The 27,951-nt window shown below is 39.7% G+C and overlaps 1 protein-coding gene across 1 annotated transcript; it reads left to right on the forward strand.

Moving 5' to 3' along the window:
- Positions 1 to 359: 359 nt before the first annotated feature.
- STARD3NL (STARD3 N-terminal like) lies at positions 360 to 19,157 on the forward strand (the record flags this gene model as incomplete). Its single annotated transcript, XM_080701764.1, has 7 exons — positions 360 to 575; positions 4,261 to 4,338; positions 4,902 to 4,979; positions 6,797 to 6,850; positions 6,963 to 7,080; positions 9,246 to 9,341; positions 19,099 to 19,157. The coding sequence occupies exons 1-7, from the start codon at positions 372 to 374 to the stop codon at positions 19,155 to 19,157; spliced, it is 687 nt and encodes a 228-aa protein (XP_080557890.1). The 5' UTR covers positions 360 to 371.
- Between the last annotated feature and the right edge of the window lie 8,794 nt (positions 19,158 to 27,951).

Here is a 27,951-nt window from a genome sequence, read left to right on the forward strand (position 1 = left end):
GTTCTGTTGGGGGGTAGATACTTAGAAGTAATATGCTGGATCAATCATATGTTTTCCATACTGTTTTTCAAAATGGTTGCAATACTCGTTTCTATAACAGCTAGTTTTTGGTATTAAGAACATAGACTGTTACTTCTTATTTCAGTTTCTTTTTGTCCTTATCAAGACATGAGTATCTTCAGTCAAAACACTCTGTTGCTTAACACATAGGCTCACAGTTGTAAGGGTAGCAAGCATAGTTGTATTAGGTGAGCTCTGGTTTAATGTGGTATATCTCTTTTTATTTCTCAAGGTCTCTTCTCACTAGGGATGTTGAAGTTGGAAGAAGGCTCCTTTAACCTTCCTCTGGGATCAACCACCTGCCAGAAGACATGGAGAATACTCTCACTGGGAGCCAGAGCTCCCATGCTTCTTTGCGTGATGTCCATTCTATCAACCCCACACAACTCATGGCCAGGATCGAGTCCTATGAAGGAAGGGAAAAGAAAGGCATATCTGATGTCAGGAGGACTTTCTGTTTGTTTGTCACCTTTGACCTCTTATTTGTAACATTACTGTGGATAATAGAATTAAATGTAAGTTGATTTTTATTACTTTATAAGAAGTGTTTTCAGTGATAAAAAATAATAATTTTTTCTCATCATTTATCTCACATTTAGTGAATTACATCTTTATTCAAGCATAACAACTTTGCCATTTTCTAGTTTGTATCTTTAATTTAGATATTTCGTTTTCTTTAATGTTATTGTTTGAAACAAACTAGTAAATATAAAACTCATTTTAGCATTTTTAAATTTGAATTTCTAGGCCGGGCGTGGTGGCACACTCTTGTAATCCCCGTGGTTGGGAGGCGGAGACAGGAGGATCTCACAGGTTTGAAGCCAGCCATGCTGGCTTAAGAGACCCTGTTTCCAAATAAAAAATATAAAATAGGTCTGGGAGTGTAGCCTGGAGGTAGAAGGGATTCCAGGAACCCCAGTACCACCAAAATAAAAAAAGAAATTTGAATTTCTAACATTTTTTCCAATAGTAAGAGTTTACAAACAACAGGTTGTGGGACAAATTCAGTTGGACTGCTAAAGTTTTGTTGGACACAACCATGCCCATCTATTTAAGTATAAAAAAGGCAAAAATAATTATTCCCTAAACCTTTTAGAACAAGTTCAACAAGCCTTGCTCTAAAAAAATAGGAAATGCTTCTGGAATATGTTTTAGCTATTACATGAACTTTCCTAATTCTCTTCTTTGAGATTCTGCATATTTTTTACTTTTCTGCAAATAGATCATTTATTTATATTTTGTCAAGCAGAATTTCCTAGTGGTATTTGGAGAATTATGAGATTTTATTGCCAAATAATTGCCTAGATCGGTGTTGTCCATTGGAACTATAATGCAAAATTTGTAATATGTAATTTCTCTAGTTGTTTGATTAATAAAATTAAAAATAAACAAGTGAAATTTATTGTAATAATACATTTTATTTAATCCTATATTTCTCTTTTCTTCCAAACCTGAGTCAAGTTGTTTACATTTCTCACCAGTTGACAGTGGTCTTTTCAGAAGGCTTTCCTCCCAGCAAGGCCTGTCTGCTTCCTGTATCATCAGCAGCTCATGTCAGTCATCAGCCGTTCTCTTATTGTCGCACAGAACGGGCTCCTTTCTGTATTGGGACCTCCACACTAGTAGCTTCTTCTATAGGAAATTAGTCATTTCCTTTATCATTTTTTACATTTTGATATCCTATCGTGGTGGTGTCAGTTTAAATGTTACCATTATTCTATCACACTGCCCTGCATTTGTTCCCTGTGTAGCACTTGTCATCTCTCTCCCTTGCCTAGAATGCACTCCCATGAAGACAGAGATGATGTTTTTCATACTGAAACACTTATTTTAATTAGAACAATGCCTGCCATTCCATTGGTGCCAGCAGATATTTGGCAAGTAGACAAAAATCATTGTGGCAGTGGGGTGCAACTGGGCTAAATTAGGGGTAGATTAGCATACGAACAGTAACTCAGAAGCTGTTGACAGAGTATGAGGTGGTATGAATAGAAAAAGAGCTCATAAGAGAGGCCTACAAGAGAGAAGTAGGAGAAGACTGGCTGACAGGCCGATTTATTTACCCAAGTATCCAAAGATGACTAGCTTTCTCATAATGGAACCCAGAACTGTATGGGTAGAATATCCCTTATCCAAAATGCTCGGGACCAGAAGTATTTGAGACTTTAGATTTTTAAAAATGATACAAGATATGTATCAACTAGGTTGCTGAATCCCCCTAAGCTGCTGAGATGTCCTTTAACTTTCGATCCACCTCTCTCAACCTTCCAAGTACTGGGATTATAGGCATGGACTACCACGCCCTGTGTGGCTGGTTGGTCTTTAATAAATATTTCTTCTTGCTCCCAGGTTCTTATTCTATTCATTTGTAAATGTCTATAGCCAAGCAGGTCCAGGGCCAATATGAACTAATTACACAGAAACCTAAACTTCTAAAGGAATTTTAAGGCACAGAGTAGTGTTTATTATTTGCTTTCATTCATATAATAACATATCCATGAAAAGATCTATGAGCTAAGACCACCCTTTCCTTCCTTTTATTTTAATTTGACCAACTAGGGAAACTCACAAAGTTATTTCTTACTAATTTTTCCCACTTATCCAGTTGCCTGGTTAATTGCCATCTGTTTTGTCCCTTTTTAGAACATCTGTATTTGTTTTCTCAGACTGGTTTAGCCTTAGAAGCTTGAAATAAATGTTATATATCACATTCCCTCTGACCAGGCCAATACATATACGGACCCTCCTAATTACAGATGTCCCACCTGGATACATGTCTGTCTTACTTGATTTGTTAAAAATACTATTTTCCATAGTTCAATTTCTAAACTTTCAGCAATTTAAATTTTGTTTAAAAATAGAATAAGACAGCTGGGCGTGGTGGTCCACGCTTGTAATCCTCACACTAGGGAGGCTGAGACAGGAGGATCCTACAGGTTCAAAGCCAGCCTCAGCTACTTAAGTGAGGCTCTCAGCAACTTAGAGAGATCCTGTTTCCAAGTAAAATATAAAAAATAGGTCTGGGAGTATAGCCCAGAGGTAAAAGCTTCTGGGTTCCACCCCAGTACCACCAAAAAAAAAAAAAAAAAGAAAAGAAAAGAAAAAAGAATAAGACAAATTTTATCATATCCTATCCGGTTTCACTATATCATATACTCTTAATTTTGGTATGATTATAGGCCTAGTCTGTTTTCACTTTTGTTATCTAAGTTATTTATGTGTTTAGTTATTAATATGGTACTGGAGATTTAACCCAGGGGCATTCTATCTCTGAGCTATACTCTGAGCCCTATTTTTATTTTTTATTTTTGAAATAGGATCTGGCTGAGGGCCTCACTAAGTTGCTGAGGCTGGCCTTGAACCGCAATTCTCGTGTTTCAGCCTCCCAGGTGCTGGGATTATAGAGGTGCATCATCATGCCCAGCTTAAATTGTATATTTAAATAAAAAAGAGTGGAGAATTTTAAAATGCTAGGAGCAAATAAAAACGAACAACCATAGAGAATTTTTATCTTCTGTCCAGTGTCATAGTAACTGTTCTCATGCCATTTCATTTTTAGCTTTCTCTTATTTTGATAATGAGAAATTAATCTGGAACAAACTTGGGCAAACTTTGCTACAAGATCAGAGGATACTGGCCCTTCTAACACCTAGAAAGAGGCCCCACGTACACATATATTGCCTTCTTTAAAAATACACATTTGCATAATCGAAGACTTTAAAAAGAGAGTTATTTTTTAGAGTAGCATTTTAGTTTGCCAAAATAGGAACTATGGAAAAGTCATTGTTCTTCATTACACACTTATTTATGTTTGTTGCATAAATAAACTCAGAACTGAGGAAGTGGAAGGTGTTACTACTCAGCCTCTCACCCCTCCCTTTTTTGTGTGTTATTGGAGACTTAACCTAGGGGCATTCTGCCTCTGAGCTATATCCCCAGACCTATTTTATTTTTATTTGGAAACAAGGTCTCACTAACCAGCAATCCTCCTACTAGCCTCCCAGGTACTGGGATTACAAGCATGCACTATCATGCCCAGCTCAGCTGTATTTTATTAAAATTTTGAGGGCTTTTTTTTTTTTTCTGTGTTTGAATATTTTGGGATTCTAAGGAGATAGGAAAGTATATAGGAAACCTTACTCTTATTTCGTTTTCACATGTAAATCACTCCATTTTTCTGCTTCTTACTCTCCTCTCTAGGTGAACGGAGGCATTGAAAACACATTAGAAAAGGAGGTGGTGCAATATGACTACTACTCTTCTTATTTTGATATATTTGTGAGTATGTTTTTTTCTTATATCTCATTTCAGATATGATGAAACCCAAAGGCATCGTTCCTCAAAATAGGCCTCAAATGTGATGCCACTGTTCCCCCTTGCATGCGGGCCATATCTCCTTTTCCATGAATTGCACACCCTGCCCACGCTGTCTTTCTTCCAAGGAACTGTCTGATCACTATAAGAAAAGGAGGATGAGTGAGAGAGAGAGGGAAGCAGGAGTCATTCCCATGTTCTAGGCATGAACCTTTATTCTTCCATGGCAGAAGTAGAAATGTCCTAGTCACTGAAAAGAAGATTTACCTAGTTATGCAGCAGTATGAAGAAAACGCCATTTCATTTTTAGCTTTCTCTTATTTTGATAATGAGAAATTAATCTGGAACAAACTTGGGCAATTTTGTGTTGGGCTCTGGGTAGCAAGTCCTACATGCTGGTCTAGGGATCAGTACCCTTCTAGGGCAGTTCATAGCTAGTCAGAATGATGAAGATAGTCTGGTGAGTTCAGAGAGTTAATTTACTGTATTTTCATATACATTAAATATTGTGTTGCTTTTTTTTCCAGCTTTTGGCAGTTTTTCGATTTAAAGTGTTGATACTTGCTTATGCTGTATGCAAATTGCGCCACTGGTGGGCAATCGCGGTGAGTATGCTGGTGTCAGTGGGTCATCTATATAGAACTGGTGGCCAGCGCCTGCTCACAGTGACCTGAGCTGCAGGAAGAGGGGGCATCAAAGCCTAGAATTCACTACTGCTTCCCAAGTCCCCTTTCCCTCACTTGGTAGGTTTAACACTCCAGGGCTTGTTTCCAGTGTTAACAAATAACTAGCTTTGTCTTTGGGATGCTGAGCCAAATGAGAATTCTTGATATCCAAGAGTGATTATCAGCCAAGTATCCACCTCCTGTGACTGCATTTTGCAGATAAGAGATGAAACCAGTTCTTCTGTCACAGATATTTGGAAAGTTCCTTGTTTGATTGAAACTGCTCAGTGGTTTTATTTATGATTTGGTCTCTATTTGTTTTGATAATCACCTTCCCTCTGCCTTTTGTTGCCCCCGCCAAATCTTAGAGAGAGGAGCTTCTGTGCTTATTCCTATTACTGTCCTCTGGCTCCTTGAGGACAATTGACATTTTTACATATCTCTTCCTTTGCATAAAAGCTTGGGCACATTCTATTCACTCTTAGTAAATATTAAGAGATTGAAAGAGTTATAAGCAGTTCTGTCTGAATTATATTTTGCCATTTCCATAGATGTTCTGTGCACTCATCTATTTTAAAGACCTACTAAGGCAGATATTGGGAAGGGGGTGGGAGATTATGGAAGAAATGATTTGCTCTTCAAACTTGGGAGAATTATACAGGAAGACCCTGAAACTCTGCCATTAAAGGACACTGGTGTGTCCTGGTTGGAATGAGAACTGTGCTGCCCTCCTAAGACTGAGTCCACCAGGGGCCCTCTCAGCATTCCCAGCACCATAGGACACGGGGTAGATCCCTGTTATTCCAGAGCTCTAACATCAGGAATGTAGCCAACAATCTGGGAAGACGATTCTGTTTCCAAATACACTTCCTGATGTCACACTATCTGTGATGACAGCACCCTCCTTATTCTACGTCAGCCCCATTTTGGATACACTAGTATTTGTCAGGTCATCTGTTTCAAGGCAGAGGGATTGATGTAGACATGCAATGAGAGTTATAAGAATCTTCAGTATCTGCTTTCAGATTGTCTTAAAGATAGATCTAATTTAGCAAATCCATTGCACTGTTTCTGATTCTTGTTTAAAACATTTGCAGAGAGAGTCCCTGAGACTTGAGAAGTTCTCTGGTACCAAATAACTCAGGGTTGGCCCATAAAGTAAATTAGTATCAGTCTGTAAAATACCTCTTCTCCCAAGAAACTCATGCTCTTCAGGGGGTGTGTCTATAACTTTGTTAGCACTTCCTGAGCAAGATTCTTGATATTCCATGGCCTTCATGGCTACTGTTGGCATTCACTTTGGTCAGGTGTCACAGTACTAAAAATATTAATTAGAAGTGGGAATAACAAGGCTCTAGTATGGCAAAATTGCTCTGGGTTTCATAACCCCTAGGGAGAGCACTGTATACATATTCTCTGGTCCTTTCTTCTGTGTGATTGTACATTTTTTCCTTCTGTTGTGTAAAATATAGTTTTCTAACACATTAGCTTGCTAAAACTTGGGAGAAGGAATACCATAAGCAGCCAGTCAGTGATTGTGTGCCATATGGAAGTCCATTTTGCCCCAGCCTGAGCATAGATGGTAGATGTAGAATAATGTGAGACTAAGCCATGTCGGGCACAGGTTTTTCAGGCATTGCCTGCTTCTGGCTTGGATGGGTTTCTTATATGAGGCTTGGATGGGTTTCCTAAATGAGGGAGGTGGCTGCACAGTGTGAAATATTACTTTGAATGATGCTTTGTCATGTGTCTTGCAGTTGACAACAGCAGTGACCAGTGCCTTTTTACTAGCGAAAGTGATCCTCTCAAAGGTATGCCCTCCCTTTTCTGTACCTTTGCCCCCTCCGTGGTGGTGAAGCCTCATTATCCAGTGTGAGCCATAGTGACTGCCTCTCCTGTTCCTGCTCACATCTGTTCTTGCAGCTCTTCTCTCAAGGGGCTTTTGGCTATGTGCTGCCCATCATTTCATTCATCCTTGCCTGGATTGAGACATGGTTCCTGGATTTCAAAGTGTTACCTCAAGAAGCAGAAGAAGAAAACAGTAAGTATCTGTCAAAGCCAGCTTCCAGGGCTAGCTGGGTACCAAGTGGCAAAGGAGAGCTGTGGCTTCTCCATGTAGGAGCTGCAGATGGGTAGAGCAGGGCAGTTACTGTGGTTCTGTTTTTCCCTGGCTATGGCAGATTGGAGAAAAGGGTTGGGAGGTGAAAGTATATAACAGGAAGTAGCTCCTCTTTCCAGCTGTGGGGACAGGCTTCCTCTGAAATAAGGTATGAACAATGATCGAAAACATTAAGGAACAGCAAAAAATAGGTACTACCTCTTCCTGCCCAGACAGGTTGACATTTTCTCATTAATAATAATTGTCATAGGATACTAAGCATTTTGCATATATAAACAGCTGTGCTGTTTAAGGACTAAAAATTTAAACCAATTTTAAGTGATTTGAGTCAGCAATTTTGAATATAGTCTGTAGATCTCCAAAGCATCATAATGCTATGCATACAGAAGGACTGCCATAGTTACATAAGTGAAATGCCTAGATTGGAACTGTAATGATGCGGATAGAGTTCAAGAGGAGGACTCCAGCCACGGCAGTGCTCAGCTCTCTTAGCCTCTGCCATATTCCTCTGGGATGCTGAGTGACAGCTAGCACAGTGTACTTCCAAGTCCTGTCAAAGCCGCTCTAATGCCACCACATGGCTTCGAGTATCCTGGGATATTAACTAGGAAGGCCAGTAGACTGAATGATCTGTGTGGCTGATTATTGGGTGGGGAATTCTCCATAGGTGCCTCAATGGTAGCCCACATGCCCCACCCACCCCCGCTTGGAGGTGAAATGGTGCATGCAGTTTCCAGACATGCTGCCTCTATGCCCTTTTCTGTCATCTGGCTCCATGTACCCTGCCTCAGAGGAAAACCATCTTCATTTTTGAAAATCTGACTAACAAAAGAAATCTATAAGAAAAAAATTATCCAAGAGTAGATTTAAAAAAACATTATTCAGTGGTCCAAAATATGTCTTTCATCCTGTGTCCTCTGTTCATTTATGAAAGCATAGTGTGGAGAAGAGATAGAGAAAAATAATGTAAGTATGAAAGTCATATATATGTATATATATATATATGTATATGTGTGTATATATATATATATATATATATATATCTCAAGCTGAACTTCATTGAAACCATGTGAACTTTTAATATGAATGATGCTTTAATGATTAAATGAATAAGCCAATTCCACCATCAATGATAAATCTATACACAGAATTCATGGAAGTTTTTAAAACTGCATGTGCTTTCATTGTCAGTGTCAGAGGACACATGTGCCTGGTTCTTGCTATCTGGTGGGTACTTCCTCCCACTGTCTCCCGATCCCTCAGTCTTCACCAGATAAATTTGGTGTCTATGTTTCCATGTTCTTCTTTATAACATATTAATGATCTGGTGCTCTCCTCTTTTATTTTCACTTTGTAATACTTGTCTTTTCTTTGGAGTATTTTTCATAAATATTTCTTCATCACCTCAGTTTTTCTTTATATAAATATAAAAGGCCATGTAGGTATTATGCTTGATTTCTGATGTTTCTCTAAACCATATGCACATAGTGGATCATTTGTACAGGCTGCCTGGGTTTTTATTTTACTTTGTGCTTTTCTTTTGAGGTTAGTGCTGATTTGGTAGAGACATAAAAATTATTAAGGGAAAGGTGCTCTAAATACAGTGTGGAATTCCAGGACTAACATGAGGCAGTTTTTATAACTGTCATTATAATATTGGGTCATAGTTTCTTAATGAAACCTTTACTTTTGGTTAAAAAATTTTTAGAGTACCTCCTGTGTCTAAGAGGTATGTATGTATGTATGTATGTATGTATGTAGGTATGTATGTATTTTGCGGTACCGAGGATGGAACCCAGGGGCAATCTACCTCCGAGCTATACTCCCAGCCCTATTTTTTATTCTTTATTTTGAAACAGGGTCTCACTGAGTTGCAAAGAGCCTCACTAAGTAGCTGAGGCTGTCGGTGAATTGCTATCCTCCTATTTCAGCTTCCCAAATGCTGGGATTACAAGCATGTACCACCATGCCCAGCATCTAAGAGGTTCTTAATGTTATAATAATACTATTTATATAATACTGAATCTCGCCTAGAAGCTATAAGGAAGGTGATATCATTCACGGCATCTGAATTTCTTCTCTTTCAGGGCTCCTGATAGTTCAGGATGCATCAGAGAGAGCAGTACTCATACCTGCTGGTCTTTCTGATGGTCAATTTTATTCCCCTCCTGAATCTGAAGCAGGTAAAAAATTTGATTACCATTTTTGTCTCTGTTCATCAAAAGCTCTGCCCTCCCTCTCACTACTCCCTCTTGTTTCTCAATATATTTAGCAAACATTTAGCACACCAGGATATGAAAATAGTTAAGACATACCATTCCATGAGACCAGGGGTGAGACATGGGAGCTCTAAAACTGAGCACAGTAGAGGGGCCCAGGTACTCTGACTCATGATCTGCATCTCAAAGACCGGCAGAAGGGGAAGGGGCTCGCTTCACTCCTTAGCGCCTTCCATCTCTGTGCCACTTCCTGTAGGACTGCCATGGCTGAGAGAGGCAGCTCCATCCCAGGTGCCCAAGTCAGGATCAGAGCCTTTCTGCGAACTTCACCCTTCCTTCAGGCTGATGCCTCATTATTCACAAAGCTGTTCATCTTCCTCCTCCATCTTACTTCCTACCAGCTCCAACCTCAGTTCAGCTTTCCTTGCTTCCTCTTCTGCCACAGCTTTTCTCTTCCTGCCTCCTTATGCCTTCCACTAACCAGCGACCAGAGTGCTCACAGCAGTGGCTCGCAAAATCCAGTAAAACCTGATTGAAAGAACAAAGGTCTTGAAGAGACATCACCCATGAAGGTACACAAATGACCAGTAGGCCTGTGAATTAGTGGTTCACTAATCACTAGAAAAATGCAGTCAAAACCATAGTGAGAGAGATTCCTCACACCAATCAGGATAACTGTTAGCAAAAACAAAGCAAAATAAGAGCAGCAAAAACAAGGGAGAAAAAAAAAACAAACAGAAAAGAAGTGCTGGTGAGGATATGAAGAAACTGGAACCCTGGTACATTGCCTTGAGAATGTAAAGTGCTTTAGTTCCTATAGAAAGCAGAACAATGTTTCCTCAGAAAAATAAACATAGAATTATTTCATAATCCAGCAGTTATACCCCTGTGTATATACCCCAAAGCAGGAGAAGCACATCAGATAAGTGGAAAAGTAGAAACAACCCACATGGCCATCAGCAGATAAATGGATAAACACAATGTGACATGACCTCCAGGAAAGCATTGCTCAACCCGAGAAAGGAATGAGATTCTGACATATGCTGTAACATGCTGGAACCTCGAGCACATTGTGCTAACTAAGCCAGGCACATAAGAACGATTATTCTGCCACTCTCCTTTAATGAGGTACCTAGTATAGTCACGTTCACAGAGACAAAGTACAATAGTGGTTTCCAGGGGCTGAGGGATGTGCAGAGAGATACATGGCAGTGACAGTGGCACAACAGTGTAGATGAACTGACAAGTACACTTAAAAAGAGTTAAAATGTCAAATTTTACGTTCAGTGTATTTTGCCATAATTAAAAATCATTATTTTAAAAATCATTATCAAAGTTGCTAATACTTTGTAGATATCAGGTGCTATTCTCAGGGCCTTGCTGACATTCATTCACCTATTCCTCATAACCACTCTTTGATATAAGACTCTTGTCCTCAGTGTAGAGATGAGCTAGTTGAAGCACAGAGAGCAGAATCAGCTACCCAGAACCACACAGAAAATAAGTAGTGGAGCTAAGATTGGAACTCAGCTCCAGTGCTGGGTCCATGCTCTTGACTGTTCAAGCCAACGGCTTTCGGTGTGGATGAAATGCAAAGTTGATCCTATCAGTCCCCTCTCCAGATGTCTTCAGCAGCACAAGGGACTCATCAACCCTCCTAGCAGCAACTCCTCTGTGACCACTCCTGCCCTGTTGTCCTCTCACCTCATTCCGACCTTCTTGGCTTCTCTTTGCAGTTTTCCTGAAAATGCTGTGCTCCAAAGTCCTCATGTCATTGCTCATCTTGTTCTTTCTATCCTGTGGTTACACCTCCTCTCATGTGCTGTCTGTATACCATTTCCCACCCACCCCATCCCTCCTGGAAGTCTGGAGATGGTCTCTGGGATCTCTTTCCCAGCCTGCAATCCTGTACTGCCAGCACTTCCTTCAGCAGTGACTTGGTCTCTTTCTGCCACTGAGATATCTGCTTGTTTTAGAGACTACATTATAGTATTCCAGTGTTTGACATAGTATTTTAAACACACACTGCAATAACACAATCTAGGCAGAAAGAGCCATGTAAAAGATGGAAGGCACAATAATGAAATATCAGTGCACTGGAAGTACTCCAGGTAACTTACATTCTAGACTATTGATGTAGGATCTAAAAGCACTACAAAATACACAACTATAGTGCAACATGAAATAGAAATGTAGATTAGCAGAAAATCTGTTTATAAGATGGTAAAAATTAAAATTAAGTATTAATCTTTTCAATACCTTATAAGAATTATTGCATTCAGATATTTTGTCATAGAACTCATTCTATTTAAAGTTCATAATATATTTCATGCTTTTCTACTTTTAAGACTATCCAGTTTTTAGCTTATTCTTTTTATAAAACGAATAGATTTCTCAGTACTAATCTATATTCTTATTTAGAAGGTCAGAAAAATAGCATAATAGCAGAAGGAATTCAGCATTCCTTCCCTATCATGTCTGTGGTGTTTGCTACCACCTAGTGGTCCTGGATTAGGAAGCTAAACAAAACATTTTCAGTGCCCACTGGTGGTTGTGTATGGGTGCGTGCATGCGTGCATGCATGTGTGTGTGCATGCGTGCGTGTGTGTTAATTACTAGGGATTGAACCCAGGGGCATTCTACCTCCGAGCTACACCCCTATCCCTATTTTTTTTTTATTCTTTTTTTTTTTTGGTACTGGGATTCCTGGAAACCCTTCTACCTTCGGGCTTCACTCCCAAACCTATTTTTTATATTTTTTATTTAAAAACAGGGTCTCTTAAGCCAGCAAGGCTGGCTTCGAACCAGCACAATCCTCCTGTCTCCACCTCCCAAGCGTGGGGATTACAAGCATGAGCCACCACACCTGGCTTATTCTTTATTTTGAAACAAGGTCTCACTAAATTACGGAGGGCCCAAGTAGCTGAGGCTGGCCACAAACCTGTGATCCTCCTGTCTCAGCCTCCCAAGTACTTGGATTACAAGAATGCACAAACAGGCCCAGCTGGGTGGCTGCTATGGTTGACAAAATGCAGATTAGCAGTGGTGGACATAGGAGTGTGCAAAGACCTTGCTATATTTATCTGTGTTCTCTCTTCAATTTAGGAAAGAATTTCAAGTGAAATGATTCCTAGAGTTAATGTATCTTAAAAAAAAAAAAAAAAAGAACACTCTGGAGCAAAGGCTTCTTTTTATGTCAGTAGCTAAAAATAGTCTTTCAGTAGCTACAGTCCCCTGGTCCTCTTCCCACTCTAGTAGACTGGAATCTTCTGAAAATCCAAGCTTTCCATTCCTGTCCGTTCTTCCATAGCACTAAGACAGTACCTGGCACATAAATTTATATCTAATGAAGGTTGAATGAAATCAGAAAGAGAAGAGTTATACATAAAGATGTTAGCAGTTTTCCTTGTAGGAACAGCTTGACTTTAGTATCCAAGAAATTAAAAAGTTAGCACATGTTAGTAGATGTATTTTAAGGGCTATAGTTTCTTTGTGGGCTTGCTTAGAAACTACCTGTGTGCCTGCATATTAAATGGAATGCATGAGGAAACACTGTCCTTCAGATGACTATATTGAAGTGGTTGTCCATGGTCAGAGAGCTGAATGAACCAGTGATGTTGAGAAGTGTAGCTCTTCACATCCTAACTCATGGAAGACTAGTTTAGAATCTAGTGTAGCTCCATTGCATAATATAATCTGTTCTAGAAAGGTCTAGAGTTACCATACATTCTGGATTGATTTCATAGACTTGTCTTATTTCTTGTTGCTTAATGTGAGTATTATTAGAACTTCTTTTATCTCCCAGAAGAGTTCCCATTTAAATAATCATATGATCATGCTATGTGTAGTGAGTAGATTTAAAGCGTAATTTTCCCCACCTTGAAATTAAAGTTTTGAAAAATATTAAGGACTCATTGTCATGGATATTTCAATAATGTTTATTTCTTTAAAAATCTCTGTGGAGCCAGGTATGGCATTGCATGCCTGCAATACCAGTACTTAAGAGGCTGAGACAGGAAGGTCACAGGTTTGAAGCTAGGCCTTAGCAACTTAGCAAAACCCTGTTTAAAAATAAAAAGTAAAGTTGAAGTGTAACTTGGAGATAGAACATCCCTAGTTCAACCTCTAGTATCAAAAGGAAAAACTCTGGAAGTATAATTTGTATACTGCAAAATCTGTCCTTTGCAAATGTATAATTGCATTATTTTAATCAATGTAGTTTTTCAACCAACATCACAATATAATTTTAGAACATGTTCATCACTAGATAACTTCTTTCATGCCCATTTGCAGTTAACTCCAGCCTCTGTCTCTAGTCCTAAGTAACCACTGATCTTCTTTCTACCTTGACAAATTCATATTTTCTGTGAATTTTGTATTAATGTAGTTATACAACATGTAGTTTTCGCATCCAGTTTCTTTTGCTGAGCAATAAGGTTTTTGTTTTTATTTTTGTTTTGCTTTATTTTTGTGGTACTGAAGATCCAGGAGCATTCAGAGAGCGTCATGGAGCCATCTATTCCAAGAGTAGAAGTGACATGGGGTTTTCCTTGTGATGAGTTCTTCTATTTGGCTTGCAAACCTATTTTCATGCTGTAGCTTAGTCTTCCTGTCCTAGTGAGCCTGTGTTATATTCACTGTATTAGAAACCTTCCCATCAGGGCCTGAGTGGAACTCATGGGAGTGTTGGTGTCTAAAATGGCAATGTGAATGAAAGGACAACATCCTGGCAGTTGCCACAGGTTTCATTTGGGTAAGCTGTTTTAGCTTCCTGAGGCTAGACCACTCCCCTCAGGTCATTCCTCTTCCCTGCTCACCTCTTGCCCAAATTTTTTTTTTTTTTTTTTTGGTGGTCCTGGTGTTCCTGGAAGCCCTTCTACCTCCGGGCTACACTCCCAGACCTATTTTTGTACTTTTTTTTAAAATTTGGAAACAGGGTCTCTTAAGCCAGCGAGGCTATGAACCTTCACGATCCTCTGGTCTCCGCCTCCCAAGCGCGGGAATTACAAGCGTACTCCACCATGCCCGGCTTGCCCAAATTTTTGATGCATAGTTTTTAATGTTTCAATCTAGTTATAAATATCTTCTTTCATGGGAAGTCTATTTGAGTTCTTATCTAAGAACTCTTTACCTTAACCGGATATCATGAAGATTTCCTCTCAGGTTTTGGTTTAGAAAACCATATACTTTTTCATCTTGCAATTAAAAATATGGTACATTTTTAAATATTTTTAATATACTGATGAGGTAAGGAACTGAATTCATTGTCTTGCTTTGGGGTAGCCACTCTTCCTTGTTTTTGAAGAGATAATTTCTCCCCCTGAAACCAAATTAGCACATTTGTCAAAGAGTTGTCCATAAGCGTGTCAAGCCAATGTTTATTACTTTCATGATTCTCCTTGGATTAGGTTCTCTTTCTACTTCTTTTGGTAAAGTATTTTACATAATTGATTTGAAACATTTCCTGTAGAACTTGTTTTAGTGATATCTCAAGTTTCAATGTGCTGTATATTCATTTTCATGTGTATTTTTTGCAGGTTGGCAATGATACACATGTAGATCTCTTTGTGCATAGCTGAATTCATCTTTCTTTAAGCTTATTAGATGTGTAGATTGATATGTCTCAAAAAATTAGGAAATTTTGGCCATTATTTCTTCAAACATAATTCATAATACTCACATATTGGTAGAATTCATGTTAGTAGACAGGTCTCTGAATTCTGTTCAGTTTTTTTCAGTCTTTTACTCTCAGTATATCAGATCATTTCTATCAGTCTACCTTCAAGTACACCAGTTGTTCTGCCATCTTGGATAGTTTTTTGATTCTGTCTGGCAAATATTTCATCACATTTACACTTTGTTAACTCCAGAATTTGTTATTTTTAAATTTCTGTTCATTTTAAATTATTTTCCTTCTTGATAATTCTATTTTAATTTATTGTCTTTTTAGTTTCCTTTAGTTCTTTTTTTTATTATTTTTGTGCTACTGGGGTTCCTGGAAGGCCTTCTACCTCCGGGCTACACTCCCAGACCTATTTTATACTTTATTATATTTGGAAACAGGGTCTCTTAAAACCAGCACGGCTGGCTTCAAACCTGCGCGATCTTCCTGTCTCTGCCTCCCAAGAGTGGGGATTACAAGCGTGGGCCACCACGCCCAGCAACCTTTAGTTCTTTAACTCACTATAGTACCTTGAGCATATTTATAACAACTGCTTTTATATTTTTCTTGCTACATAAAGTATTTGGAAGTACACAAAGATGGTATGCTTCAACTGTTTTCTTTATTTTTTCACTTTCCCCCGGAAAATTATAACATTTGCTGGATTCTCTACATCTTGTTTTTTCTGTTGAAAAGTAATTTGTGGAAAATATATTGTAGCAACTCTGGATTCTCATTTTTTTCCAAAATGTTGTTGTTATTTGTTTAGCTAATTTTTCATAAAATTTTATTCCCTAGGGGATGTAACTATGTCTGCCTTCTTTAGTTTTTTTTATGTATGTTTTTAAGCCAGGCATGGTGGCATATGCTTGTAATCCCAGCATTCTGGAGGCTGAAACCAGAGGATCGCGGTTTGTGGACAACCTTAGCTACTTAGTGAGGCCTTCCGTAACTTAGTGAGACCCTGTTTCAAAATAAACAATAAAAAACGCCGGGCGTGGTGGCGCACGCTTGTAATCCCCGCGCTTGGGAGGCGGAGACAGGAGGATCGCGCAGGTTCGAAGCCAACCGCGCTGGTGTAAGAGACCCTGTTTCAAAAATATAAAATAGGTCTGGGAGTGTAGCCCGGAGGAAGAAGGGCTTCCAGGAACCCCAGTACCACCAAAAAAAAAAAATAAATAAATAAAATAAAATAAAATAAACAATAAAAAATAGGGCAGGGACCGGGCGTGGTGGCACACGCTTGTAATACCCTCACTTGGGAGGCGGAGACGAGGATCGCACAGGTTCGAAGCCAGCCTCGCTGGCTTAAGAGACCCTGTTTCCAAATAAAAATATAAAATAGGTCTGGGAGTGTAGCCCGGAGGTAGAAGGGCTTCCAGGAACCCCAGTACCACCAAAAAAAAAAAAAAATAGAGCAGGGGGTCTTATGTATGTTTTTTTGTTTTGTTTTGTTTTGTTTCTTTTAAAATGTTGCCTTGTTGTTTTTTTTTAACCTAAGCCTAGCTTCCCAGGAGATTCCTGTGTCTACAGAACTTGGTGGTAGCCAAGGCTGGACAGAGGTTGTGCTCAACTCCATGGATTAAGGCTTCCATCCTTTGCCAGATGAAAATGTTGAGTAGTACATTCAAAGTTCAGGCCCTTTTCAGGTTGTGTGTAGCTTTTACTTTTTGCTCAGACTTTTCATGTGTTCTCTGCACATGCTGATAGCTCAGGGTATCTAGCTAGCTTGAGCTCTCCTGGTCTGCCCTATGCATGTGAACGGATTTAGGCATATGCTTGCTCCAGCCATGATACCACCTCAGGCCACCAGAGCAGCTGCCCTTCCTGCTAACCAGTGATTGTCACTTTCCCATCAGTACTGCTGTCAAGGAGTGTGGATCCCACTCCAGAGTACATGGGCTCCCCTCAACCGTGGCTTTGCTGCCAGTCCTCACTGTGGCCCGCTGTACCCTGGCAGAACTACCATGCCATCCAGCTGAGTGCTAGGAGGAACAGAGCAGCTGAGGCCAGTGCAGGACTGTTGTTCCCTGGGTTCTTCAGTTTTTCGAAAATGAACTGGTCTTCAGTTATCGTATGCCTTTGGTCATTTTCAGAGGAGTTAAATGCTTAGTTTTGACTATTTTTCCAACTTTTATAGATACTTTTCATAGAAAAGTTTATTGATTCCTTCACAAGGCCACAGCAAGAGGTCCTTTAAAAATATATAGGGAATGCATATGGTTGTACTTCAGTGGAAGATGTAAGTTCATTTAGGATTCTCAGATAATCCCAAGATAAGGCTGCTCATTGTGGCTATTTGCTCTTGGCCCAGCCAGGGTGCACCTTTGAAGAGGAAGGCTTGCTTTGACCTGAGACTCCTTTCAATATGAGAACACAGTTAAACCACCCAGAATTTCTAGCAGCTTAATGGGTTGGAAAGTAAAGCCTTGCTCCTACTCTACCTGTATCTAATTCTTTTACCCCAAATTCTACTTGAACTGCATGCCATTTATGAGGTTGAGATGTGGGACACAGTCTTAAGATTCTCAGCCATTCTTTCTCTTGTACCACACTTGTTCTTGGCTAGAAGCCATGCAGATATTTTTATAAGACAGAAGTGCCCTCTTCACAGTGTACTGTCTCACAGATGAAAGCCGTCGCCAAGACCAGCTGCGGCCTGTGTGAGCTGATCACATCTACTGCAGTCTCTGTCTTTTCACACCTCCTATTCTATTTCTTTCCTCTGATTATGAACAAAATGCATGCTTTTATGCAAAGGCTAAAAAAACAAATATTAAAACTTACTGATCCTTCAAACTATTCAGTAGTATCACCATTCACAGTTTAACTTGTTTCTTTTCTATGTGTGTGTGTAATTTCACATCATTGTACCCATGCTGCCTGTATTGTTTATATCCTGCTTTTAAAACTAGAATGTAAAAATTATAAAGTCACTAATTTTTTTAAACATTTTGGAGTAGCCACCAAAATATGATATGCAGAAGTCATGTGGTTATTTTCTTCAACTTTCTCATTTGCACAAATATATATATTTTTAAATTTTTGTTGGTACATTGTAGTCATACATCTTAATGGGTACAGGATGGTAGAGGCATAGATTGCACACATCACCCAATTAGCCTTTATGCAATTCCCATCCCATCCCCTCCCCCTCTCTCCTTCTCATGTTTGGCTTAGTGATTGAATTTGATATGTTTGTGAATGTACCTCATCAAATGTAACCTTATGATATAACAAGCTTACTTATTATTACATATATACTTTGTTTTAATGCACATGTATTTTCTATATAATCACAAACTATAATCCTAATTTTACACAGATATAAGATATTTCATAGAATGTAATTATTTATTCTTGTTTACATTCCAGGCAGTTAGGTTTATTTGTAATTTTTAGAGAGACTATCTACATAATGGGTACATATTGGATAGTATCATTTCTTTAAGAATAGATCCTAGAGCGAGAACCTCAGAGTGGGGTGACAGGATTAAATGTAGAGTATATAAAACTCTTGAGATACAGATTCAGAACAGCTGGGCAGTGGTTGGTGGCAGCAGCATAGATGATGTCCATCAGGCGTCGCCTCCACGGTAGGAGCACATACTGCTCCCCCACTCACCCGGTGCGGTGAGTAAGTCCTTTCTACCAACGCTCAGCAGCATTTCCGCTTAAAAATCTATGTCTAAGCTTGACAGAAAACAGGTGGAGAAGGAATATCAACTGATAACAGTTCCTGATATTGGAATATTTTCACTAGTACATAAGTGGAATTCATGAATTCCTCTGCCAATTTTCCTTCTGCGAGAAATAAGTGTGTGTGTGTGTGTGTGTGTGTGTGTGTGTGTGTGTGTGTGTGTGTGTGTGTGGTGCTGGGGCTTGAACTCAGGGGCACTCTACCTCCGAGCTACACCCCCAGCCCGATTTTTTATTCTTTATTTTGTTAGCCTAAATCTCATGAGGACAAATCATATGTATCTTTCACTTAAAATTGTATGTCTATGTTACTGTTACTGACACTTTTCTTTTCTGCACTTCTCCTTCCCCACCATGTAGGATCTGAAGAAGAAGCTGAGGAAAAACAGGACAGTGAAAAGCCGCTTTTGGAACTCTGAGTTCTGCACTGTGAAAGTAAGTGTTTGAAAATGAAAATGAAACAACAAAATGGCTAAATAAAAAGCATTCCCTTAGGTAGATGCAATGTAAACTTTAAAGAATACGAGTGCATGTTTATAACAGATAAATTTATGTGAATTTACATGAATTTAATAGTCACATTTCACTAATATAAAATTTCTTAACACTTTTTTTGGTATAAATTTGTAAAGTTTGAAAAATACCTCAGACTTCCAAAGTCTCCAAATAAGAAGAAATTCATGTTTCTTAGCAAGAGTGTCCTTGTGCCAGACATTGCTTTAATTTCAAGCATTAGCCTTTGTGTTCTGAGGATAGCGTTCCTGTGAGACCAAGGGGCTGTTACTGCCTTCAGGTCACAGGTGTGGCTCCGTGGTAAGGAACTGGTCCAGAGCTGCACAGCTTGGAGTGGAAAGCAGACTCAGATCTGTGCAGTGTGGCCCCAAGGGCTGCTGCAGCCCTGACCAAGATGACTCGCAAGGGTTTCAGAGCATCTGAAATGAAAGCTGCTGTATGTTGGAAGTTCAAGGCAGAATTAATCATTAAATCCCTTCAGATCATCAGAGTATCATTTCTTTGTGTGTGTGTGTGTGTTTGGGGATGGAACCCAGGGGCATTCAACCTCTGAGCTACATCCCCTGCCCTATTTTTTATTCTTTATTTTGAAACAGAGTCTCACTGAGTTGCAAAGGGCCTCACTAAGTAGCTGAGGCTGTCCACAAACCGTAATCCTCTGGTCTCAACCTCCCGTGCTGGGATTACAAGCGTGCACCACAATGCCCAGCTCAGAGTATCATTTCAACCCTTTAAGTAGAAAGCATATAGATAGCAAGTAAATTGCAGTAGCAGCAGCTCTACGTAATTATTTCACCACAGAAATAAAAAGTAGTGGATGTAATGCAAATCCGTGGAGGGCCAGGACAGAGGCTGGCAAGGCAGTAGAGCCCTCGGAAGCACCTGACGCTTCCCTCCACTGCAGCAGCATAGGCAGGAAGCAAATATGTGGACACCTGAATGTTTGCATGTTTTTTAAAGTGCAGTGCCTGGCCAAAGCCATGACCTTTATATGTTTGTATCACAATCCATCTTCAGTACAGACTTGATTATGAAAGTAGAAGGCAGCATAGCATTTTCCCTCCAAACACATCTCAACTCTGTGTCTTCACTCTTTTTCTAAGTGTGAAGGACCTTCACTGAAGTCATTTGAGGGAAAATCATGGAGTTGTGGTCTCCATTGCTGACCTTGGTGAACAGCTCATAAGCAGCTATTTATGGTGATACTTCGTGGAGTTGCCCCACACCCACGCAGTCCCCTGCCTGTGGTGATCAGGTCACATCATGATCCTCTGTACAGTGAGACTGAGTCTGACCCGTGGAGGAATAATTGAAGGAAAGTCGTGTGCTGTATCCTACTTAAAGGACTTCTTAAAACATTGAAATAACACTTTGGTAGTAAGTGAGATTCCTTTTTATTTCAATTCACAGGATGGAATTATTTTGTTTGATGTCTCAGATTTCTTTTGTATTTCTTTTGTAACACCCTACATTTCCCTTGTGTTTTTTTTTAACTCATGCACATGTGCTCTTTGTACAATTTTTGAAAGTAATAAAATCCAGCATATCAAAATGATTAGTTGTTTTTCTTGGTTTTCATCATTTGGCCTTTAACTTTGGAATAAAGATAAAGATGAGGAGGGATCGTGAATACGTATAAAATGTTACTGTGTATTTTATGATATTTTTATCGTCAAATCCTGTCTTTCTCTGAAATATAGATCTGAAGTGTTCTAAGTACTCTTTCTTGCAACCCACAAAAGGACTATGGAACTATTGCTATCATTTTTTTCCTTTCTCCTTGGTTAGTTTGAATTAAAATGAACTAAAGTATATCATAAGCTGTGTGTCCCAACTTGAGTATTCACCATACTGCTTCACAGAGAGGCAGCAAGCCTGTTAGTCCACTGTCATCATTGCCTGTACCATTCAGGAAAAACTTACTTCTCACAGTGGTGTTGATGCTGGTTTAGGTGGAATCTGAGCACTTACGCAGATCCATCCACTCATCTGTGCTTGTTCTAAGAGTGGGCCAGATCTCGGCCATGCACCTGGAAGCTGGTAGGAAAGCTGGGGTCTGACCAGGAAGAGCTGCTCACAGGGGAGGAGGGTCAAGGAAGCCTCCAGGGTGGGGCTTGTAGACCAAGACCTAAGGAACTTACTGGTGTCCCATTGACAGTCTACTGTCTCAAGAGTGTAGTAGCAGTCACACCAAGCCCACAGGTGAGGCCTCAGCAGAACTTTAGGTTATTAATTTAGCCTAAGAAATACTGGGCAGAGGCAGTAGGATGAGGCTGGTCCTCTTAGGAAGAATAAAATGCTTTCTCAGAAGTTGACTCTCTGAGCATAGAACAAAGGCAATGTATGTGATTCAGATATGTCAGAAACTCAGATTATGATAGCCTAAAATAATTAAACTTCCCTTGAGACTAGACAGATTGAGCCGAGGGGCTAGGGAAGCCACTCTGTTCCATGGATGGGTGGGTAGGTTAGGAAAATTTGTTCTTCATGTTGGTGAACAACCATCTTCTGACTAACCCAAATTATTTATTTATTTATTTATTTATTTATTTATTTATTTATTTTTGTGTGTGGTACTAGGGATTGAACCCAGGGGCATTCTACCTCCAGGCTACACCCCCAGCCTTATTTTTTATTCTTTATTTTGAAATAGGGTCTCACTGAGTTGCAAAGGGCCTCACTAAGTAGTAGCTGAGGCTCTCCACAAACACCGATCCTTCTGTCTCAGCCTCCCAAATGCTGGGATTACAGGCATATACCACCATGCCCAGCCACTGTTTATCTGATGTTAATGTCCTCTATTAACCCTTGCGTGGGGAGACTCTGAAATTATTTGATCTTTGTATAGGGACTTCATGTTATCTTCTGTACAACATGGAATTACACAGATGAACTCAGATCATCAATATCTCCCAAAGCACATTGCTGTACATCTATATGTACCTCTGCTAAGGGCTTCATGGACATTGGTCTTGGGCTACTCTTTCTACACTGAGAAAACAAACAGAAGGACCCCCAATGCATAAACTCAGTACAAAAGAAAAGCACAGACCCTTGGGGGGAATGTTAGGGATTGTCTTGGGCTGCAGACCTCCTCCTCTTCAGAGCTTTCTTGAGGACAGAATCGGGCGTGATGAAGGACAGTGTCAGAACAATCCTGGGCATCAGATTCTCAACCCTCAGCCTCCCATGAGTTCTGCATGAAGAGGAGGGCCCACCCACCCCAGCAGGGGGAGGCAGTTGCACCCAATCTCACATTGCAGGTGGATCTGTTCTTTCCATGAACTGCGGCCTTTTGAAAGTGAGTGGAGTTGACTGTGGTTTAACTGCCCTCATTTCTCTTTCACACCCTAGCCACCCCTTGTGCTGCCCCAACTAGTCAGAGCCGGTTCAACTTTGGGCATTTTCCACGAATCAACCACATTTAACAGAATACGTAAACAAACGAAGCCTGAGAAACTAAAATGCCATCCGCCACAGCAGCACCACTACCCACCGTATGCATCACCACAGTGCTCTGCTTCTCTACAATACTGAAGTTCAGGCCCCAGGAAATGGGGAAATAAGGTGCTGAGAGATTTGAAACCACAGGAGACATTGTACCTAGCCAGAGATACCAGCCCCACAAAGCTCTAGTAGACTAAGTGTTTGCAGTGTTAATGCCTGTGTTTTCCCAGTGAAGAAATAGTGCCACTTCCAATGAAGACACCATGTTTGGTGTGATCAATTTATGAGCATCAAGGAGTAGATATAAATTAAATTTAATCTTAAGTCCGGCTGCTCTTATTTCCAAATGGGAACCTTAGCTTGGTTTCCAAAAACAGTGTTTCATGGAAAGTGAAGTTGACTTTAAACAAACAAAAAATTTCCAGTATTAAATGGCTCATGGTTTTAATTCAAATTTATAAAAAGTTTGTTATTAGAAAATATAAAAATACATACTAATATTTGTCCCACTTACCATACATTGAACATTTTGTTTCTTTTTCTACAGAAATGCAGAGACACAGCAAACAAGTGTCTAAGTATTATTACTCAATAGGAAAAATGGTCAAAAGACATGAACAAGGTTGCAAAGGTATGTTATTAGACCTCACATGTAGGGAAATACATTATCTTCACTAATAACCAAGAGAAAACATTAAAGCGACAGTGAGATCTAGTGTTCACCTGTAAGACTAGCAAACTTCTGCTAGTTGGAGACAACTCTCACATCCTCATACATGGCAATGTAAGAGCTAAGTGGGGCCATTTCTGGAGGGCAAGTTGGCCGTGCCTGCCAGACCAGTGCACACACAAGCAAACTGACATGGACACTTCTCTTTTCAGCATATTTATAGCAGCAAAATGTTGGAAATAAACTGTGGATCTAACAGAGGAAATGATAAATTACAATGTTTATGTTGACCAGGGAAATACCTTGTGGCTCTCTGAATATCCCTATATACAAATATAAAAAGAGTTTTCAAGCCAGTAATTCCAGTGTTTGGGAGGCTAAGACAGGAGGATTGTGGTCTCAGCCAGCCTCAGCTACTTAGGCCCTTTGCAACTCAGTGAGACCCAGCCCCCCACCCCCCCCAAAAAAATAAGTAGAATAAAAAATAGGACTGGGAGTGTAGCTCGGAGGTAGAATGCCCCTGGGTTCCATCCCCAGTACCACACACACACACAAAAAAAAAAAAAAAAAAAAAAAAAAACAGCATTCATATTTAGAAATGAAAAGAAGTGGAAATAGAATAATGTTTGTTGTATAAAAACTTTGTGTAAGAAGGTGAAATGGGAGTATTTATACATATATATTTATTTATGTACTTCCATATTTACAGAAATTAAAAGCATAATGTATTGGGGTTTTTTTTAACTATTTGGATGTATTGTCTAAGAATTTCAGCAACTTGATGCTGTAAATATTGTATTTCAATACCATGCCCTATTTTCCATTACTTTAAATAACTTACATTTTTGAAGATATATATTGATCTATCTTATGATATCCTCTATGTTATTAATTTCTCATTCAGCATTTGTGTTCATCGCGGGCTGTTCCATGTAGCACTATACTGGATGACCATGCTTGCATTTTGTTTCATATGGTAAGATCACTTCCTAGGCGAGGCACATCTCACACGTGTCTGTGCTGTCTGTGAGGCTCCCTATGGCCTGCCAGCTGACACAGCTGTGCTGGGTTTAGGAGCTACTTCCCTTACTTGCTGACCTCAGCCCTGGATGTGCATTAGAATGACTGAAAGAGTTCCGTAAGTCCCTATACCTGATCTGTGATAAGGTCCCTGCTCAGTAACTTTCAAGGTCTCCCAGAAAGATAAAGCCACGGGTAGAATAGATAGAAGAATGGGTCTTAAATTAGACACATCTGGAATCATGTGGACTCAGGTTTACCCAGTGTTTGATATCAGACTTATTTAAATTGTGTCCTGTTAGTAACATTGAACATACTTAACTTGGGGGAGTACACTGTATGGGTTTCTGAGGCCTGGTTGTCATAGTTAGTTGAACATAATGTCTGCATTCTGGTACAATTGAGAGCACTGGGAAGAAAGCAAGCTGCCCTGAAGAATTCCTGATTCTCACTAACTGGCAGGTACTGGCTACTGTTCAGACCAAAAAAAAAAGCTAAAAGTAGCCTAACAGAATAGGTGGAAACCATGAGGTCAGTTAGTCAATTACAAAGTTTTCATGACTCATGAAAATGTTGCATTTCTAGCCTTTTCTTTGAATTGTATCATCTTGGTACAGTCTCCTGTTATGGGTTGTTACTCTGAATTTCTAATTAGCAGTTATATGGGACTTTGAGGAAAACTTATTGATGTGTCTTGTTTGGATTAAAAGCCTTCAAAAAACAAAATCTAATGAGGAAAAATATTTCAAAGAAGTATAAGGAGAATGCATAATGGGGAATATTTTGTGAACTGTTGCCTGGACAATTTCCCTTTTTCAATAAATAAAAAGGTAATTTTTTTGTAGTCAAAAAATGTCAAAAGCGTCCTGGCTCTACAATGTCATTTAAAACATTGTCGCTGGGCGTGGTGGCACACACCTTGTAATCCCAGCGCTTGGGAAGCTGAGACAGGAGGATCACACGGGTTCGAAGCCAGCCTCAGCTACTTAGTGAGGCTCTCAGTAACTTAGTGAGACCCTGTTTCCAAATAAAATATAAAATAGGTCTGGGAGTATAGTCCGGAGGTAGGAAGCCTCTGGGTTCCACCCCCAGTACCACCAAAAAAAAAAAAAAAAAAAAACACGGCTGTCTTCATGTGGACTTGTATGAACCTTGGCCTCATTTTCCCACTGAACACTTTTGGATGCAGCCTTATGTGTTTATTTCATTCAGCCACAAGCCATAGACTCGAGTCATAGATGTCCTACTGGTAGATGGGAGATCAGTGTGTAAACACCTTCCCCACATGCAAAACTGTGGGGCCGTTTGGCCCCTTCCTGTCTAATAGTAAGAACAGCACAAGTGTAAGGAAAAGGCAAATAACAAGCTCTTAGTCTAATGAGGAAGGAGAGTTTACTGAAAACAGCCGGCTTCTACCAGAGGAGCAAACACGGAGGAAGGTAAGGGCAGAGCTTCTGAAGCCAGGCTCTGTAAGTTCAGTTCCCAGCCCTGTTTCTTACTATCTGTGCAGCTTTGAGGAAGTCCCTTGGACATGCTGCTTCAATTTTCCCTTTGGCAGAACCAGGGGTAATTTCACATATTAAACTATGTAACTATGAATTATTAAACTATGTAACACACTTAAACCAGACCTGGTACACAGTAAGCACTATGAGTGATGGTCACCACTGCCTTCTTTGTATGTCAGTCACTGAACTTTTAACTCTGCATAGAAATCAGAAATTATTCAACTTGAACACATTCTTGTAGAGATAGATAAACTTAGGCAATGTAGAAAAAACAGAATAATGATAATCTGTAAGCTAGGAAAAAGATTTTGATTGTGTTAGTGACAAAAAATAGATGTTTGAGGAGAGATAGATATAACCCTGATTTGAACATTACATAATGAATATATGCATCAAATTATGGTTCCATAAAGATGTGCAAGTTTTATGTCATTTTAAATAAGAGAAAGTGTTATAGCTAGTTAGAGCCAGGCACACACTCACAAGGGAAGCAGAATTTCTATTATCTTTCTAACAAGGGAAGCAATTGTGTTTATTTCAGAGTAGGTCACAGTTTTATCCAAAGAAGGAAGATAAATGGGAAACAAGTGATAACCATTGGCCTGGTATACACATGAGGAGAAAATACAGATGCTTCCACATGTTCTTAAAAAAACTCTCTTATTACAGAATGCCTTTAGTAAAGAAGTGGTACATGCTCTTGTTTTTATGTTGTTTCTCTCAATTGAAAATGTATTAAAGGAGAATATGACATTGGGTCAATTATGTATCTACATATGAATACAAACTCTGAGTTCTGAGACACCTGGCTTTTAATTTTGACTATTAGTTAAAAAACAATGTCTTAATTTTTCTGGTCTGTTAACAGTGGGCTATAATTGTAAACACTTGAAGGAGTTCTTAGAGAATTTGTGAATAGCCTGGTGCATGGTAGAAACTAAGTTCCTATTCCATCTCATCCAGCCTTTCTGCAGAGAAGAACAGATATCATCCTTGTTTTTGCATCTATGTGAGTGTGGTGTCCACTATTTCTAGAGTTGAGCACATAAGGAATGCTGTTGAGGACTTGCTGTACCAAACATTTTTAACCCATCTGATCCCCGCAAGTCCAGGAGGCAGGGCATTCTAACTTCATTTTAAAGGAGGCAATTATGGCACAGAAATTTCAAGTCTGAGGTCACCCAGATACTATCTTCCAGGCACAGGATTGAAGCACAGGCCTCTCAGTCCATAGGTTCAATTCCTACATCATGCTGCCTCTGAGAGTTCAGCAGAGCACTCATGGGGTTACTGTGAGGACTAGGAATGGTACTTGGGAAACTAGTACAGTGCTGAGCATGCATGAGGACTCTATTTTCATCAGAATGTTTCTAGCTAAATTTGAATGTGTGACATTTAAGGAACAGAACGCGAGCATCTTCATTTTCCTGTGGCTCCTCTTAGAGCCAGCGCCCTGAGGAAAGGCCCATAACCAACCTGTCAGGGACAGAAATGAAAATGTGGTATGGGACCCTTATTAGCAGCCAACACTGGGAAGCGTGGCTCAGTTGTCATGCTGTTTCTCTCCTTTCACATCTATTTCAGTTCTATCAAATTAAAGTACACATGGCCCAAATTGGTATTTGGACTATTGGTATTTATTGTGTCTGTTATTAAAAACAAAGCAGAGAATGCAAATAACAAGGTTGTGAGGAATGGAACATTCAAGAGGCTTCTGGTTAAAGGGCACTAAGGACTGTGACTAGATGCTGTAGGCCTTCTGTCCCCAGCAAGGATGTGATGGTGTGAATTGGCTAGAGAGGCTCATGGAACATGGAGACAGTGGGACTCTATCACCATGGCAACTCCCTATTACTACAGAGTGAAGCTGCTCAGTTTGCCCACTGGCTCAAAAACGCTTCTGCAATAATGACAGAACAATATTCATGAAAATATAAGGGGCCTGAACCCAGTGAGCACACCCAACTAGGTGCTCAGCAGAAACTTTTGGGACCTTAAATGATGAAGACAAAGATGATCCCATTGTGCCACCATCTGTTAGGAGCTCTTCCCATT

Source organism: Muscardinus avellanarius (assembly GCF_963383645.1).
Source record: "Muscardinus avellanarius genome assembly, chromosome: 9".
Lineage (NCBI taxonomy): Eukaryota > Metazoa > Chordata > Mammalia > Rodentia > Gliridae > Muscardinus > Muscardinus avellanarius.